Here is an 18,286-nt window from a genome sequence, read left to right on the forward strand (position 1 = left end):
TTTCGGGCAGAATGTGGTATGCCCTACCCATACCACAGATGCTCACCATGATGTTTTTGTGGATGAAGCCCCTCCGGTATCTAGCTGGTTTCAGGTGTGGATATTCTTCAGTGCTGGTGATTCTAATATTCCAAACCTTCTTCCAGGCTTCATATAGCTGAACATGTACAGGATAGACGCCTGAATGGTGAGGGGCCACTGCATAGCCCATGTCAGTAGGAATGCCGTGCTCCTAAGACCAAGCAAATGTTAGTTAGAATGTGGGAAGATTTATCGGCATCCTATTTTTACCCCAGGATTTTCACATATGCTATAAATACATTTGCTTCAGTCCATCATTACTTAATTATATGGTAAAATTAAAGTGATGAATATGAAGAGCGCTAGACTTCATGAAGCCCGATAGCCATTCCACCAGTCTCGATGACGATGCGTTTGTAGTGAGAGGCAGTGAGAAGGCCTGGCAATTTTAACGAATACTGTGAAAGAGCCTCCATCCAGGGTGTCCTGTCACAGCCAGACCTTCTTCTCTCCTCACCATCTCAGTAAGTTACATGACAAACACTTACTGTGAAGAACACTCAGTACTTCCCACAAAATGAAACCAACACTTACGATAGGGACAGAACACATTCTGCATTCATTAGACTTGCTAACAGGATTTTACTTTGCCTGTATCCCAGTTTCTACCAACTTTGCCGCATTTCTGTTGGTCTCTCAAGGAGAGGGCCAGTAACAGACAGTGTCCCCTGCCTTGGTAGAAGCACACACTTTTGACTAGAAAATGTGGTAAAAATTTTATAGACCAATTTTCTTTGAAGCCAAAGCTTGGTTACAGTGAAGTAGGAAGTTCCGAAAGAACCTAACAATCTGGAAATTCAGCTGGTTTGAAATCCAGCTTTGGTATATAAAATGAATCCACCTTAAAAATTTTCTAAATTAAACACACACACTCCCTCTCTGTCCCCCTTCTCTCCCAGCTCCTCCTTCTATTCACTTGGTCCTGACCAAGTCTCAAAATTCCAAACATAAATCTATGCGACAACTGGGCTATTTTGGAGGGAGCTTGAGACAACTTTGTATAATTGTATTCTTCTTCATTTCAGATGGCCCACTAATGCTGATAAGTGTCTTTTGCATATAAGATGAAATGCCTTTTAACAGAACACTCGTAGCTTCAGTGGCAGACATGTATTTTTTTTCTCCTAAATGATATTTTATTTTTCTACTTGTATTTTTCAAAAGTTCCACCCAAATAGACCTGAATTAGTTGTGGTTTTTCTTCATACCAAAGCACAATTTCACATACAGAGAACCATAGTATCAGGAATTATAGAAATATGCTACAAATGGTTATAAATAAAATGGAAAAGGCAGGGCAAGCTTTGCTTTTCAACCTAAATAATAATAGGAGGTGAAGCAAGTGTCTGAGCACCTAAGCACAGGAGGCTCATGGGCTGCCAGTGGTTTGTCATTCCTTACGTATCTATCAGACTCCTTCAATATGGCAGAAAAGGCTCTCAAAATTTGGTCCCAACCTGCCTAACGTAGATTATGTCCTATCTGCATTCATCTCCCCACCCTAATTTCTGATGATTCCCTTTACATCTTTGCTGCACATTGTACATATTATCTACCTAAGTGGAATACCCCTTTTCTCTTAGCTTGTAAGTCTTCATCATTCAGAACTCAGCTCAGTCACTGTAGCTGAGGATGCTGGAAAGGGAGCTGCCGCACTGTTGCTGTGAGGAAGAGAATGGGTGGACTGAGAGATGGAGTGGACTATACTCGTGTTTCCGAAGGGTGGGAGGAAATTTCCATGTTCTTCACTTTATTTGCATCTTTGCTAGAAATTACCATAACCAGGCAATTATTATCTGGGCTTCCCAGGTGATGCTAGTGGTAAAGAACCTGCTTGCCAATGCAGGAGACATAAAGAGACACAGGTTTAACCCCTGGGTTGGGAAGATCCCCTGGAGAAGGAAATGGCCACCCACTCCAGTATTCTTGCCTAGAGAATCCCATGGACAGATGAGCCTGGCAGGCTACAGTCCATGGGGGTCACAAAGAGTCAGACACAACTGAAGTGACTTTAGCATATTACCAGGCAATTATTATTTTGTCATTTAGAATTAGAAAGAGCAATTGAAGAAATAGTGAATAGTAATTTCCCAAAACTGATGGGATACATTAAGAAATCAGTTAAACTTCAAAGCAAGATAAGTTTTTAAAAAAATCAACATTTACAGAGCAAAGCTGTAAAAACTAAAAGCAAGGATAAAGTCTTAAAAATAGCAAAACCAAACAAAAACTTTTGAAGGGGGGAAATGTGATTGACAACTGACCACTTGATAGAAACACTATAAATGTGAAGGACATGGAATAAAATATTTTTTAACCAAAAAAAATTGAATTTCACTACAAGTGAATTGAAATATTTCTTTTTTCCCCTTTGGTTTTTAAAAACTCAAACTATGGCGTTTTTTTTCAACTAAAAATTGCCAACATATACTTTGTGTTAGAAAAAGTCAGTGAAATATTTATCTCAAGTGGTTTAAGAACAGGGGTGTAGTGATAATGGACCAGTGGAAAGCAAGTGAATTTCAACCACAGAAATTTAAAGGAAAATGGTGAGCAATTATAGGTAAACAGCTTTTAAAAAGGTATATGAGGAAGCAAGAATGAAATTCACCATGACAGGAGCAATGTTATAAAATTCAAGTATCTCCAAATGTGTGAGAAATTATGCTCACAGAAAGCTCAAGGTAGTTTTTAAATACCTGTAAGTGATCAGCTCGGAGAAGGCGATGGCATCCCACTCCAGTACTCTTGCCTGGAAAATCCCATGGATGGAAAAGCCTGGTAGAGGGAAATGGCAACCCACTCCAATGTTCTTGCCTGGAGAATCCCAGGGACGGCGGAGCCTGGTGGGCTGTCGTCTATGGGGTCGCACAGAGTCAGACACGACTGAAGTGACTTAGCAGCAGCAGCAGCAGCAGCAGCAGCAGCAAGTGGTCAGCTATCTCTTCAGAACACTGTGTTAGAAAACGACTGTCTAATACAGCAGAGACATTCCCCTTATTTGGGATATTTCCCAGGCAAGAACATTGGAGTGGGTTGCCATTTCCTTCTCCAGGTAATCTTCCACCTAGGGATCGAACTGCATCTCCTGCATTGGCAGGCGGATTCTTTACCACTGCACCACCTGGAAAGCCAGGAACATTCCCAAATATGTTTTTATTTTAGCTCTTAACTCTAAAGAACTACTGAGGTTCTTTAATCTCATCTTTGATTTGTATGCTGATGCAGTGAGGCACAGTGGTAGCAAACTCCACTTCTGGAGTCAAACAGATCTGGCCATTTCACTCTTGCATTTACCACCTATGTGGTCTTTGGAGAATGATTTATGACCTCTAAACCTCACAAAGGGTTTGGAGGAAATTCAATAATATAATACATGGAAAGCATTGAGTGCAGTTCCTGAAACATGATACACGTTCAATGAATGTCGTTTAGTACCGTTGTCATTATTGGCCTGCCTCCATTTTTAGATACGCTATCATTCCTACTTAACTCAATGATATTAACTAGATTACACTAGATAGTACTACATTCCCATTGGCGATGTATCTTTTTGAAGCTGAGTTTTGGGCCATGGCTGTGATAAAAAATCTAGTGGTGTGTGTGTGCTCTGTCATATTGGACTCTTTGTGACCCCATGGACTGTAGCCCACCAGGCTGCTCTCTCCATGGGATTTCCCAGTCTAGAATACTGGAGTGGGTTGCCATTTCCTCCTCCAGGGATTCCTGACCCAGGGGTCAAATCTGTGTCTCAACTATAATGTGGAATTATGAAAGTACTGGGCCACTCTTTCTCTGTCAGTAAAAGATAGGCCCTTTTTCCTGCTTTTTCTGTGGACTTGGGGACTCTCCCTATGAGGCTTGGTGCCTTCTATCCCACTCACCATCCCCTCCTGGGTCTGCTTTCCTCCTGATCTGTCTACCCTCAACTAATGCCATGTGGCTCCAGCCTGTGAATCACTGAGCATTCGTTAGTAGGTGGTCTCTTTAAAAAGAGATGAAGGCAATATAAATTGGCCCCCAAATTTGCATTCAATACCAGGAAGAACACTTGAAATATTATTGCACAGAAAAGTTTGGGCTAAGATTGCAGGTTGTATGTTCTGGAAGGCAGTCTATTATGTTTCAGAAGATTTATTCCTTATGCTAAACATCTGATCTTCTCTTCCAGATCTTTTTTTCCCCTCTTCCTCAGATCTTTTAATTTGAAATTAAGTACACCATTATTTTGGAATCTGGGTCAAAAAGTCTAAGAGAGTAGACATTTTAGATTAAAAAGTTAATTCTCCTTATTGTTTTCATTAATCCTTGATTGAAAGTAGCATCAGTCTCACAACTGAGCTCTTCAACTGCACCTCTCAAGCTCTACCAGACAGGCTCTTTCCCCAGGGTTCCTCCATGCAACTAAATAACATAAACAGTTATCAACCAATGAGTTGCTGTGTCAAAAAGACAGAGGGTATTCTTGACAGGTTTCTTCATTCTTTTGTTAATCTAGGTCATTATCATGTTCTTTCAGTATGTCTCTAGTATAAATCTTAAATCTATCCACTTTTCTCCAGTTCTAAAATCAGCAGCAGCATCACTCCCCTAATCCAATCTGCCATGTTATTGCATGGCCTCCTGACCATTCTACCCATTTCTGCTCTTGCGTGCTTCCAATCCATCCTCTGCATAGCAGCCAGAGTAACAGTTTAACACCCAAATATGACCCGGTGATGTCCTGCTCAAAATCCTCCCACGGTTTCCCCTGACACTTAAGATAAAATACAAAATTCTTAGAATGGTCATGAGTCTTGCACGGAGTGACTTTTGCTTCTCTTGCCTCATTTTGTCCCACTCTCCACATTTTACTGTATTTTAATCACATTAATTTTTTCTTGAAAGTCACCAAGCAATTCCCAACTTCAGCATCCCTCCCCTGTGATCCTTCCAGACTAGAATTTCCCTACTCCAACTCTTCACTTAGATACATTTGATATCTCTCTTAGTTCCTTTATTTGTGATATCTTTAGAGAACCCTCCACTGACAAGTCCCAATCTAAACTAAGTCCACATTAAGACTTCTCTTAGTAGTGCTCATTTTTTTTCCATGGTACACAGCACAGGTTGTAAGTGAATATTCCTTCATACAATTATTTCTCTGCTTTTAATAAGTACTTTACAATCTATCATTCGTTTGTCATGCGTGGTGATCACTGCTGTGCTCAGGCTTTCTCTCTTGCAGAGCACGGACTCCAGGCACCAGGGCCTCAGCAGGTGCAGCACATGGGCCCTGTAGTTGTGGCCTGTGGGCTCAGTTGTTCCACAGTATGTAGGAACTTCCTGGACCAGGGATCAAACCCAGGTCCCCTGCATTGGCAGGCAGATTCTTAACCACTGGACCACAGGCAAGTCCCATATAATTATTTCTTAATGTCTCTCTTCTTCATTAAACAATAAGCTCCATGAATTCTGGGTTCTGTTTTACCCACTGCTATAAGCCCAGTGTCTTGCCAACAACAAGCACTCCAATAATATTAATGAACAAGTGTGTGAACTGGTTCTGTCTACCTCCCTTCCATTCTAATTTTTACTCTCTCAATTATCTCAAACTGTCAGTTCTCTGCAGAATGGACATATGGTAACTCACAGAGAAATTTAACACCTATAAAATTAACACCCATAAAAGTAATACTTCAAAACACTTTTGAGACTACAGTTAAAGATTATTATTCAAGTAATAGACATTTATTATTATGAGTTTATATTTAAACTACACTGTATAGAATTTAAAATTTCAAGATTTTCCCAAATTGTATGTTCGGATGTTTCCACGTGCAAATATGAAGATAACACAATTTTATTAATCAAAAAGTGATGTGTTATTTCTCAGAAAAACTTTCTCAAAACCAAAAGACTAAAAGGAATAAATTGGTAGTCATGTATTTGAGAAACACAATAACTTCATTCCTGAATAAATCATTGTTTATTACTAGCCTTGATAATTGATGCTTTTGAACAGTGGTGTTGGACTCTTGAGAGTCCTTTGGACTGCAATGAGATCAAACCAGTCCATCCTAAAGGAGATCAGTCCTGAATACTCACTGGAAGGAGTAATGCTGAAGCTGAAATTCCAATACTTTGGCCACCTGATGCAAAGAGCCAGTTCATTAGAAAAGACCCTGATGCTGGGAAAGATTGAAGGTGGGAGGAGAAGGGGAGGACAGAGGACAAGATGGTTGGATGGCATCATTGACTCAATGGACATGAGTTTGAGCAAGCTCCAGGAGATGGTGAAGGACAGGGAGGCCTGGTGTGCTGCATTCCACGGGGCCACAAAGAGTCAGACACAACTGAGCGGCTGAAGAACAACAATAAACCTTTGGTAATATTTCTTACTTGCTAGTAATCAAGAATGGTACTTTACTTTTTAAAAATTATAGTTGATTTACAATATGTTGTGCCAGTCTCTGCTGTACCAGCAGAGTGACTCAGTTTTATACATATATACATTCTTTTTTTAAAATGTTCTTTTCTATTATGGTTTATCCCAGGAGATTGGATTTAGTTTCCTGTGCTATCCAGCACTCTTGCCTGGAAAATCCCATGGATGGTGGAGTCTGGTAGGCTGCAGTCCTTGGGGTTGGGAAGAGTCGGACACGACTGAGCGACTTCACTTTCACTTTTCATTTTCATGCATTGGAGAAGGAAATGGCACCCCACTCCAGTGTTCTTGCCTGGAGAATCCCAGGGACGGGGAAGCCTGGTGGGCTGCCGTCTATGGGGTCGCACAGAGTCGGACACGACTGACGTGACTTAGCAGCAGCAGCAGCTATATAGTAGGACTTTGCTCTTTTTCCATTCTAAATAATAGTTGGCATCTGCAACCCCCAAATTCCCAGTTCATTCTTCTTTCTCCCTCCTTGTCCCTTGGCAACCACAAATCTGATTTCTGTGTCTGTGAGACTGTTTTCTGTTTTGTAGATAGGTTCATTTTAAATTACATATGAAAGGTGAAGTCGCTCAGTCATGTTCGACTCTTTGCGACCCCGTGGACTGTAGCCTACCAGGCTCCTCCGTCCATGGGATTCTCCAGGCAAGAATACTGGAGTGGGTTGCCATTTCCTTCTCCAGGGGATCTTCCCGACCCAGGGATCGAACCCAGGTCTCCCGCATTGAAGGCAGACGCTTTAACCTCTGAGCCACCATAAGTGATATCATATAGTATTTGTCTTTGTCTTTCCTACTTACTTCACTTAGTATAAAGATCTTGAGTTGCATCCATGTTGCTGCAAGTGGCATTATTTTTTTTTTATGGCTGAGTAATATTCCATTGTATATATGTACCATATCTTTTTTATCCATTCATCTGTCAGTGGACATTTAGGTTGTTTTCATGACTTGGCTACTGTTAATAGTGCTGCTATGAACATAAGGGTACAAGTATGTTTTTAAATTATAGTTTTGTCCAGGTGTATACCCAAGAATGGTACGTTACTTTTAATATTTTCCTCTATTTCAATCTTTCTAAAGAGAACATTTTAAATTTCCACTAATGACCTAAAAATGTGTTGCCTATTTCCATATTTTTCAGATTAGCAAGTAACAAACTAATGTAATAAAAAATGCACAATGATAGGAAATCAAGCAGACACTCTGAAACAAAACAGAAACAAACATTCTACATTCCACAGTTGGAAGAAAATCTAAAACTTCATTACAAACTTCATTACAAAGTAATTTCAAAATACTTCTAAATGCTTTTCTGAAGTTCATTTGGGTTAGAATGTCCCATTTCTTCAGTTCTTCATGCTTTGTTTAACTATCTTATAGTATTGAGAATTTACATTTACAGATAAAATGGGCTTCCAATAAAGTGTACCTATGTTTATATTTAGTAGTATATTATGGAGTTGTTTCTAGAAGAAAATGATTTGCTTTGGTTTTTAAACTGGCTTCTTTAAAAGCTGTGGCTCTATAAGCTATTATTTCACACAGAAAATAATGCATTTTTTCAGATAATAGGAGCTTGTTTGGAGAAGTGGAATTAAAACCTTTTCACTAAAAGACGTATGCATAAATAAAAGACACATATGCATGTATACACACATACACACACATTCCCTTGAATTTGAGAAGCATTTTAAAGCTTCTAAAGAGTGTTTTCCTAAGGTAACACTAATGACCGACACATGACTTTTTAGCTTATGAGAACCTGTGGGGCCTCTGGCACTGAGAGTGGTCCTACAGCACTTGCTGTAACTCGGGGAGGGAAGTAAGAAATGGAATCGATGGTGGCCCAGTATATGTAAAGTTACTATTAAAAGGAATCTTATTTCCTTCTTCATCTAGAACCAAACTAGGCAAGTCAGGATTTATCTTTAGGTTAGGGAATTAGATTTGGTACTGAGTGCTAAGAGTGTAAATATCAGAACACATTCCTGTGATTAAATGATGGTATTTCTGGCATGCTATGTAATGAAAAAGATCTTGAAAGAAATAACTCCTTTAGTAAAGGAAGATGAGTTTTCATTTTTTTCAATTGTGAATTAAAAGGGTTGTGCAAGTAATCACTAAGATTCAGATTTAAAGCTCTGTTTTTTTTGACATAATCCTTGTGGTGTTTAGAAATAGTCTTATATTTGGATGCTAAATATAAATGCACTATTTTAAATCCATGATCTAATCTTAAACTAACATGTATAATTTTCTTCTTACATATTTAAGGAAGTGATAACACCCTAAAATGTGATAGGCATATTTACATAAATCTGGTTCATATTTATAGATTTGGCTACTAGATTTCTTTCTAGTTTTTCCAGTGTGCTTTTTAATTCATAATATAAATTGTTTGCTGGCTGGTATGTGAAAAATCTTCAGTGATGATCATGGTGTTTTTTAGATTTGGTTTATGAGTTTAAAATCATCCTCTGTTGGCAGCTGTTGTATACTTAAAAAACTGGCTGGTCTTCATCATCCCTGGTTGCTGGGAGGTAAGCCCTAAATCCTTGGAATTTTCTAAGTGATAGGAATGTCCTTTATTCATAGTGGATCCCTGAGACCAAAGATCTGAATTTATGTTAACAAAATGACTCAGTTCAGTATTTAGCCAGGCATGAAAGACCTAACATCCGATTAGAGAGTTGGGGCATTGAGCCAGCTTATATCAACCTGACCTCTAGGCAGGGGAGGAGACTCTGATACTGAGTTCAACCATGTGGCCGGTGGCTTAATCAATCATATCTATGAAATGAATAGATATGATTGTGTGTATGCTAGTTGCTCAGTCGTGTCTGACTTTTTTGCGACCCCATGGACTGTAGCCCACCAGGCTTATCTGTCCATGGGCTTCTCCAGGCAAGAATACTGCAGTGGGTAGTCATTCCCTTCTCCACGGGATCTTCCCAATCCAGGGATCAAACCTGGGTCTCCCGCATTGGAAGCGGATCCTTTACCATCTGAGCCACCAAGGAAGCTCCTATAAAATGAAACTCCAACAAAGACATGGAACACCAAGGCTGAGAAAAACTTCCCCAGTTATTGATATTTCTATGGGTACAGAAACCCAAGGAAGGTGATGGTCTTTATCTCACAGTTTGGAGTTTGAAAAAACATGGCTACAGTAACAAAGGGCTTCCCAGGGGGTTCAGTGGTATAGAATCCACCTGTGATATAAGAGGCATGGGTTTGATCCCTGAGTTGGGAAGATCACCCTGGAGAAGGAAATGGTAACTCATTCCAGTATTTTTGCCTGGTAAACCCCATGGACAGAGGAGCCTGGTGGGCTACAGTCTGTGGGGTCATAAAAGAGTCAGACAGGACTGAGCGACGAAACAGCAACAACAGTAACGAAAGGTACAAAAGTCTTTGGATAAACGTGTTAATAATGAGATCTTGTTTTATAGTAATTCATAAAACAGGTATGACCTTATCACTCTGAGGTCACTCAGATCAGGAGAGCCTAGTATTTCATTACTATACAGTGAGAAAAGAATCGTATTTTTCCCATGTTCAAAGAGAGCCATAGAGGGAGGGATGGATTGGAAGTGAGGCACTGGCACATGCAGACTATTATATATAGCATGGACAGTAACAGGGTCTTATTAATGTAGCACAGGGAACTATATTCAGTATACTGTGATAAACCAGAGTGGAAGAGAATATGAAAAAGAATATATACCCACTCCAGTGTTCTTGCCTGGAGAATCCCAGGGATGGGGGAGCCTGGTGGGCTGCCGTCTCTGGGGTCGCACAGAGTTGGACACGACTGAAGCGACTTAGCAGCAGCAGCAGCAGCATAACTGAATCACTTTGGTATATAGCAGAAATGAACACAGCATTGTAAATCAACTATACTTCGAGAAAAGTTTTTTTAAAGGTAAATAAAAGATAGTCAAACCCACAACATAAAATGATCAGTGTTTACCAGGGAATATCAGGGATGGGGAATGACAGTGTCATGGAGGAAGCACAAATTTAGAAGTTCTGGGCTCAGTCTGAGTGCTGCCCTTCATTAGGTATAGCACCCTGAGCAGGTTATACAGCTTCACCAAACCTCAGTTTCTTTATTTGCCAAGTAGGGGTAATAAATTATCTTACTGTATTGTAGAAAATAAAACATACAAGCAACATTAGAGGTCAAGTGCCATTTGATTTCCTTTTATCTTATTAACATTATTCTCTTTCTTATTGAAACAACAACAAATAAAACAAAGAAACAAAAGTAAACTAAGAATCCTTCCTCCGGTACTTTTAGTTTCCCCCCAAGACTGAGGATTCTTATTTATTTGAGAGAAAACATCCCTTAAAAGAAGATATGGGGGCTGAAAATACACACTATCAATCTTATCTAAAAAAAAAGTTTCATCAAACAGTATACATTTCTTCTGGAAAAAGTAATTGATATTGTATGTAAAGAAGGAGATTAAAATATCCTTGGTGAACCATAAATTTGATAAGGCCATAATAATGACATCAACAAAAGCCCTTTCTTGACATCAAATATTCCTCTTCAAGTATCCTAAAAGAATAGCTGAATTATTTGAAGAACTTTAATGAAATTTAGTAAGCCTAATGCTTTAAGAAATTCCAGAAACACATATAAAAATACCAAATCACTATGTTGTGTAACAGAAACTAACATGGTATTGCAGGTCAGTTATACACTACAGCCATGAAATGAAAAGACACTTGCTCCTCAGAAGAAAAGCTATGACCAACCTAGACAGCATATTAAAAAGCAGAGACATTACTTTACCAACAAAGGTCCATCTAGTCAAAGCTATGGTTTTTCCAGTAGTCATGTGTGGATGTGAGAGTTGGACTATAAAGAAAGCTGAGCACTGAAGAATTGATGCTTTTGACTGTGGTGTTGGAGAAGACTCTTCAGAGTCCCTTGGACTGCAGGAAGATCCAACCAGTCCATCCTAAAGGAAATCAGTCCTGAATATTCATTGGAAGGACTGATGCTGAAGCTGAAACTCCAATACTCTGGCCACCTGATGCAAACAACCAACTCACTGGAAAAGACCCTGATGCTGGGAATGATTGAAGGTGGGAGGAGAAGGGGACGACACAGGACGAGATGGTTGGATGGCATCACTGACTTGATGGACATGAGTTTGAGCAAGCTCTGGGAGTTGGTGATGGACAGGGAAGCCTGGTGTGCTGCAATCCATGGGGTCGCAAAGAGTTGCACACGACTGAGGGACTGAACTGAACTGAATTGAACTATACTTCAAAAAACAAACAAACTCATAGAAAAAGAGATCAGATGTGGAGGGGTGGGGGAGTGGGAATTGGATGAAGTCAGTCAAAAGGTACAAACTTTCTAAATAAGTACCAGGGACATAATATACGACATGATAAATGCAAAATTATTAAGACAATAAATCCTAGGAATTCTGATCATAAGGAAATATTTTTTATATCAATATTTCTTTGATTTTATATCTATATGAGAGGAGGGATGTTCCCTAAGCTTACTGTGGGAATCATTTCATGATGTGTGTAAATCAAATCATGCTGCACTCCTTAAACTTACACAATATTGAATGTGTATCAATTATATCTGAATAAAACTGGAAGAAAAAAAAGAAATCACAGAAGCAAAAGTTAAGCTAATAATTTAGTACCAATAAAGAAAGAAGGTATACATATTTAGCTTCATTTTCATTTGTAACCTCGAATAAAGAATTAGTTTGGGGAGAGTGATTGATTTTCTTCTAGTCCCCCCTAATAATTATGTAATTTATTTCAAGTAAGTTTCCATTTAACAGAGCATGCTGTATTCCTCTCTTAGAGTTCCCTTCAGAATTTCTGAAGTGTCATCATATCTTTGTTGAATGTCTCATAAATAAATATACCACTAAAGGGTGCACTTTTGTAAGAATACTCAACAGAATGATGTAAACACTTGTACTTTACACAGGCCAGGTTGATTTTTTTTTTTTTTTTGAATTGCCAAGATTTCAAGTAAACACATGAAGGGGTTTATAGAAATGTAAGAAAAAAAGAATCTATGAGGCTTTACTTTTTTATGCTGTAGCAAAATAACTGAAAATAAAATTATCTAGAGACACAGTGAAGGAATTGGAGGGTTTAGTTTAATCCAGCTTTCTCAGAGTTTGAAGTTATGAGTTTACAATGGACCTTCAGGGTCCTTGAGAAGTAATAACCCTATAAACAATTCAGAGGCAGGCTTAAACTCCCAAAGTATTTGCAAACACATTTAATCTTTTTGAAAATATATAAAGTTGAATAGACTAGGAATCTTTAAGACTTCATGGTATTAACTTTAACTGAAGTAATAATACTGACAGAGTAGAAAAGTTGATACTGATCTTTGTTATAACTACCGCATACTGTCTGTTATTTATAATAAACATCAGGACAATTAATACTTGTGTGATGGCTGCACAAACAGAAGGAATTGCATAAATCATATAAACAGCAATTAAAAGAAAAACATTGTAAAAATCCAGATTCTAATATTCTGAATTTGTTTAAATTAAATATAACTCTTCAGAGAAATAGTAACATTCCAGTCTTGAGGTTTTTGTAATAGCAATCAATAACAATATCAATGGCACGGGCAACGTTCAGTTAGTTACACAAACCATGCTGGTTATGTGGGCTCTGGATCTTGACTGGCCTGAGATCAAACCCTTTCCCCAATTTTCACTGACTGTGATTTTAAGAAAATTACATACGCTCTCTGAGGCTCACTTTTTGCATTTTAAATACAGGAATAACTAGGTTCACAGGTGTCTGAATGAACTGAGGATGCATGGAGAGCACCAAGTTCAATGTCTGTCACTATCTGGAGCTCGAAATGTTCTCTTCTTACATTTCCTCTGGAGGGCCAAGAACCTTTCTCACTGAAATTCAAGGTTCTGTTTCACGCAGGGAAAACAGAATAATAGAATTTCAAGTTGCACAGCTTTCCCTCTCTGAGCATAAATTAAAGGAAAAGAATGGAGTTGGGGAGACTAGTTTGGATGCTGCTGCAGTGATCCAGGTATGGGATAAAAACATTTGGAAGTGGTGTGGAGAAGGGAAGTTTGAGATGGAGCAGGAATAGTACAAAAGAAAACTCACAGAAATTACTGAATAACTGGGAACTCGAAGGGGGAGGTACAAAAAGGTGAAAATAGACACAAAGTTAGCAGTTGTATAGATTTTACTTTCATTGATGGATTGATCTTATTCAGGGTTAACACTCAAAATATTTACGAGTCAACATGCCATCCACGATTGGTCAGACCTGGTGCCAGCTGTAGAGCTGAAGCTGGATGTTGGCGACTATGAGCCAGGCCCTTTGAGTTGCTGAGTAGTTGGGAGGCTTGGAACATGTATGGGGAAGGTCTAAGGTAGTACTTGGGGTATTGACATTTTCAATACTGTAAAAACTGGCATGGCCATACCAGTACTTTTAATGTGAATATTAACCCTGATAATATATCCCTTGCTCTCCCCTTCTTTGTCTTGTCCTCTCCAAGTTCTTCCAGCCATTCTTTTCATGAAATAAATTATATATTTCACCATCTTGGTCATCTTGTACTGAATAATGGCTATTGGCTTTCTTAAACTCTGCTGGTTCCATTGGTCCAGAAGCAATCTACCAGCTCAGAGCTGACTTTGTGAATTCTGATTTAAACTCTGTTTCTACTAAGATAATTAGAATTACACTTTGTTTTCAATATCATTAAATGACAACCTAATGTCCTTTTTTAGAAAGTGCTTCACTGAAGTGAAAATGATAAAATTCATTCATTCTCTAGCTGGCAAGCAAACTAATTAAAAGATTGTTATATATTCCTTAAGCCAGCAAGTCTTTCAATATATTTTAAATTACATTTTGATACTGTAATCCTTATTTCCATTTTAGAAAAGTTAATGTGCTCACTAGCCTAAGAAGTTGCATAATGGACACTAGATATTTCAGATAATGTAAATTATTAGCAGGTTCTGCTGAACTTGGAAAATAGGGAGGGAAAGGACACTATGTGAAAGAATAATGATAATGCAATCAAAATGTACAATCCTGGCTAAGATTTTGTTTTCAGGATCTGGAACATTGTTTTACAACTACCAGTTTTAAAAGTATTGTCTATAACAGTGCTAGGTATCACTGATATTGGTAACGAGTTCTATGATAAAAATTTCTACTGATTATTTTATCTCTAAAAGTTAAACTACCATAATTCACTAAAATTTAAATCCAAGTTTCCAGTTGAGAGTACATACACTGATGATCCTTTTGATGTTTAAATGCAGTAAGTTGTTTTATTTTTCTAATGGAATTTTATCCAATTTAAAAACCTGTATAAGATATTTCTACTGTGTTGTAGGTCAATAATTAATGTTACAATTAATCTTTGCCTCAGAAATGGTACCTTTCAGAAAAATCCCCTGTTGAAATTTCATCTTAGTACCTGAATTATCCCATATTTGATAACTAAAAATATTTTCTAATCAATGTCTAAAGCTGTATTTCCTGATGGCTGTAAACATCAAATGCAAGTTTGCTTAGAGGATTTGGTTGACCTTCCATACTGAGCAATTAGACAGAGCTTTCAAAGCTAAATTAAAATGGACATCAAATTCCCTTGTGAGACAGAAGTGTCTATATTGTGCCAAAGGATTAATAGATAAGATGTGTTTGCTAAAACTCAATGAAAATCGCAAGTGTTTGGCTGTAGATGGTGACAGAGAGGATCCAATCAGAGAGTCTTACATCATAGTCTCAGATTCGCTTAGTTGGAAAAGAATTTAAATGTCCTCTAGCTAACTCCTGTGCAAGTTAAATTTTACCCATGGTGTCTAGTCTTGTTTGAACACCCAGTGGCTTCCTTGTGTGTGCTTTCAGTTCCTTCACTGCAAAATGCTCATGCTCCTCTTTAAATTTAGAGCTTCCAAGCTGGTGGACAAAAGCAGAGTGCGACCCAATTTCCAAATGCAATATTAGCACATCTAGTGAGTGGAGAATTGAGGCAGAATTTCCTCCAGAACAGTTTCTTTGAATTAAAGTCGACTCTGTATCTAGCAGCAGTGGAGACACAGACACAGAGAGCAGACTTACGGGCATGGCTGGAAGCGGAGGAAGTAGAGGGTGGGATGTATGGAGAGAGTAACATGGAAACATATATTACCATGTGTAAAATAGACAGCTGATGGGAATTTGCTATAGGACTCAGGGAACTCAAACTGGGGCTTGGTATCAACCTAGAGGGGTGGGATGGGGAGGAAGGTGGAAGGGATGTTGAAGTGGGAAGGGACATGGGTAAACTTATGGCTGATTCATGTTGATGTTTGGTAGAAACCAACATAATACTGTAAAGCAATCATCCTTCAATTAAAAATAAATAAATAAAAAGTGCCACTGAACTAAATAAAAGATAAAGTAGACTCTGTATGGGGCTGTAAAGTAGACATGATGGAGCTTCCAAGGTTGTGCAGTTGGTAAACAATCAGCCTGCCAGTACAGGAGAGGAAAGGGATGTGGGTTTGATCCCTGGGTTGGGAAGATCCCCTGGAATAGGGAATGGCAACCCACTCCAGTATTCTTGCCTGGAAAATTCCATGGACATAGGAGCCTGGCGGGCTACCGTCCATGGTGTCGCAGAGTTGGACATGACCAAGCACACACACCCAAGCTGTGTCTATACGTGATAAAGGCCGTTCAGTCATGTGGAAAGTTCCCCTGACTCAGCTGTTTGTCTTCCTTCCCACCATGTTATACACTCTGCCTATCTCGAGGAGCATTTGGGAGCCTAAGGGAAATGTTGCCCTATGAATTTCACCTCTAGTTCTCGATTTCCCTGATGTTAGCAGAAGTCCCAGATACCCCCTTGGGTTACCAGGCCAAAGAGAAATCTAGACGACTTACACCTGTGAGTTGGTTTAGGAGGCTAGTGAGGGAGCTTGGAACCACAATTTATGCAGTTTAAAAATAAAAGAGGATTTCTGGTTTTCAGTTGGCCCTTTTTAAATTCTACCACTAGGGAGCTTTATCACCCTGAGTGGGTCACTGTCATTTCTCTGACTTTTCAGTTTTCTTCTTCATGGTGTGAGAATAAGTATGCCTACAGTTCAGAGCTGCTGTAAGAATTTAAGGAAATAATATAGAATATATATAAAAAATAAAACCCTTGAACTTTTCTTATTGCATCTTTAAATTTAACAGCAAAGCAGCTTTGTGACTAATGCCTTAGTGGGCATTAGAGAACACATACTAGAAAATGTAGAATTTACATGAACCAATGTCTTCCCAATATAAAATAAGCTTCTAAACTTGAGGATCTTTGTCCCTCTTACCTGTCACTCTAAACACAGAAACCTAGGCAAAAACTGAAGATGGCAGTTTTATGATACTGAATATAATGATAATAGAAACAACAGCAGTTCTCCACTGTGTGTTATATACGAATCACTAAAAGCTTCTGTTCTCTTTCATGTTGTATTACCCAGGAGGGACTGATCCTGGATCCAGTCTCTTTTTATGTCTGTCTTCTCCTGACAAAAAAGCCAATTGGTTCTGTATTTCATTAAACTTTTATGAATGTTCTCTGCTGCCTCAAGATCATATTTTGGGTTGTCAATCTGAAACCAGGAATGGCATTTTTAAGAATTGTCCTCCGTTTAACATGTGAGGTTAAGAATGACCAAATTTCAAATTTGAATTATTCTTTCAATTCATGATCATTTCAAGTTGAGAATTCCAAAAAATATGTATAACTCCTGTACATGTTTGTTCTTACTATATGTACTTTCAAGTATGTACATTTAAGTATAACCATAATATTAGCATATATATTCTTTGCAGCCAAAGATGGAGAAGCTCTATACAGTCAGCAAAAACAAGACCGGCAGCTGACTGTGGTTCAGATCATGAACTCCTTATTGCCAAATTCAAACTTAAATTGAAGAAAGTGGGGAAAACCACTAGACCATTCAGGTATGACCTAAATTAAATCCCTTACAGTTATACAGTGGAAGTGACAAATAGATTCAAGGGATAGATTCTGATAGACAGAGTGCCTGAAAACTATGGATGGAGGTTTGCGACACTGTACAGGAGACAGGGATCAAGACCAGCCCCAAGAAAAAGAAATACAAAAAGGCAAAATGGTTGTCTGAAGAGGCCTTACAAATAGCTGTGAAAAGAAAAGCAAAGGAGAACAGGAAAGATATACCCATTTGAATGCAGAGTTCCAAAGAATAGCAAGGAGAGATAAGAAAGCCTTTCTCAGCGAACAATGCAAAGAAACAGAGGAAAACAATAGAATGGGAAAGACTAGAGATCTCTTCAAGAAAATTAGAGATACCAAGGGAACATTTCATGCAAAGATGGGCTCGATAAAGGACAGAAATGGTATGGACCTAACAGAAGCAGAAGATATTAAGAGGTGACAAGAATACACAAGAACTATACAAAAAAGATCTTCATGACCCAGATAATCACGATGGTGTGATCACTCACCTAGAGCCAGACATCCTGGAATGCGAAGTCAAGTGGGCCTTAGGAAGCATCACTATGAACAAAGCTAGTGGAGGTGATGGAATTCCAGTTGAGTTATTTCAAATCCTAAAGATGATGCTGTGAAAGTGCTGCACTCAAAATGCTAGCAAATTTGGAATGCTCAGCAGTGGCGACAGGACTGGAAAAGGTCAGAATTCATTCTGATCCCAAAGAAAGAAAATGCCAAAGAATGCTCAAACT

At 38.7% G+C, this 18,286-nt stretch overlaps 1 protein-coding gene across 1 annotated transcript in view; it reads right to left on the bottom strand.

The window, feature by feature from the left end:
• The window catches only part of LOC128049713 (bifunctional heparan sulfate N-deacetylase/N-sulfotransferase 3), a 164,381-nt gene that overhangs the window by 79,007 nt on the left and 67,088 nt on the right, over positions 1-18,286 (bottom strand). Inside the window, exon 4 of the mRNA XM_052642025.1 lies at positions 47-232. Coding sequence (XP_052497985.1) covers positions 47-232 — 186 coding nt within the window. The remainder of the gene's footprint in view (positions 1-46; positions 233-18,286) is intronic.

This window comes from Budorcas taxicolor, chromosome 6 (assembly GCF_023091745.1).
Source record: "Budorcas taxicolor isolate Tak-1 chromosome 6, Takin1.1, whole genome shotgun sequence".
NCBI classification, from domain to species: domain Eukaryota; kingdom Metazoa; phylum Chordata; class Mammalia; order Artiodactyla; family Bovidae; genus Budorcas; species Budorcas taxicolor.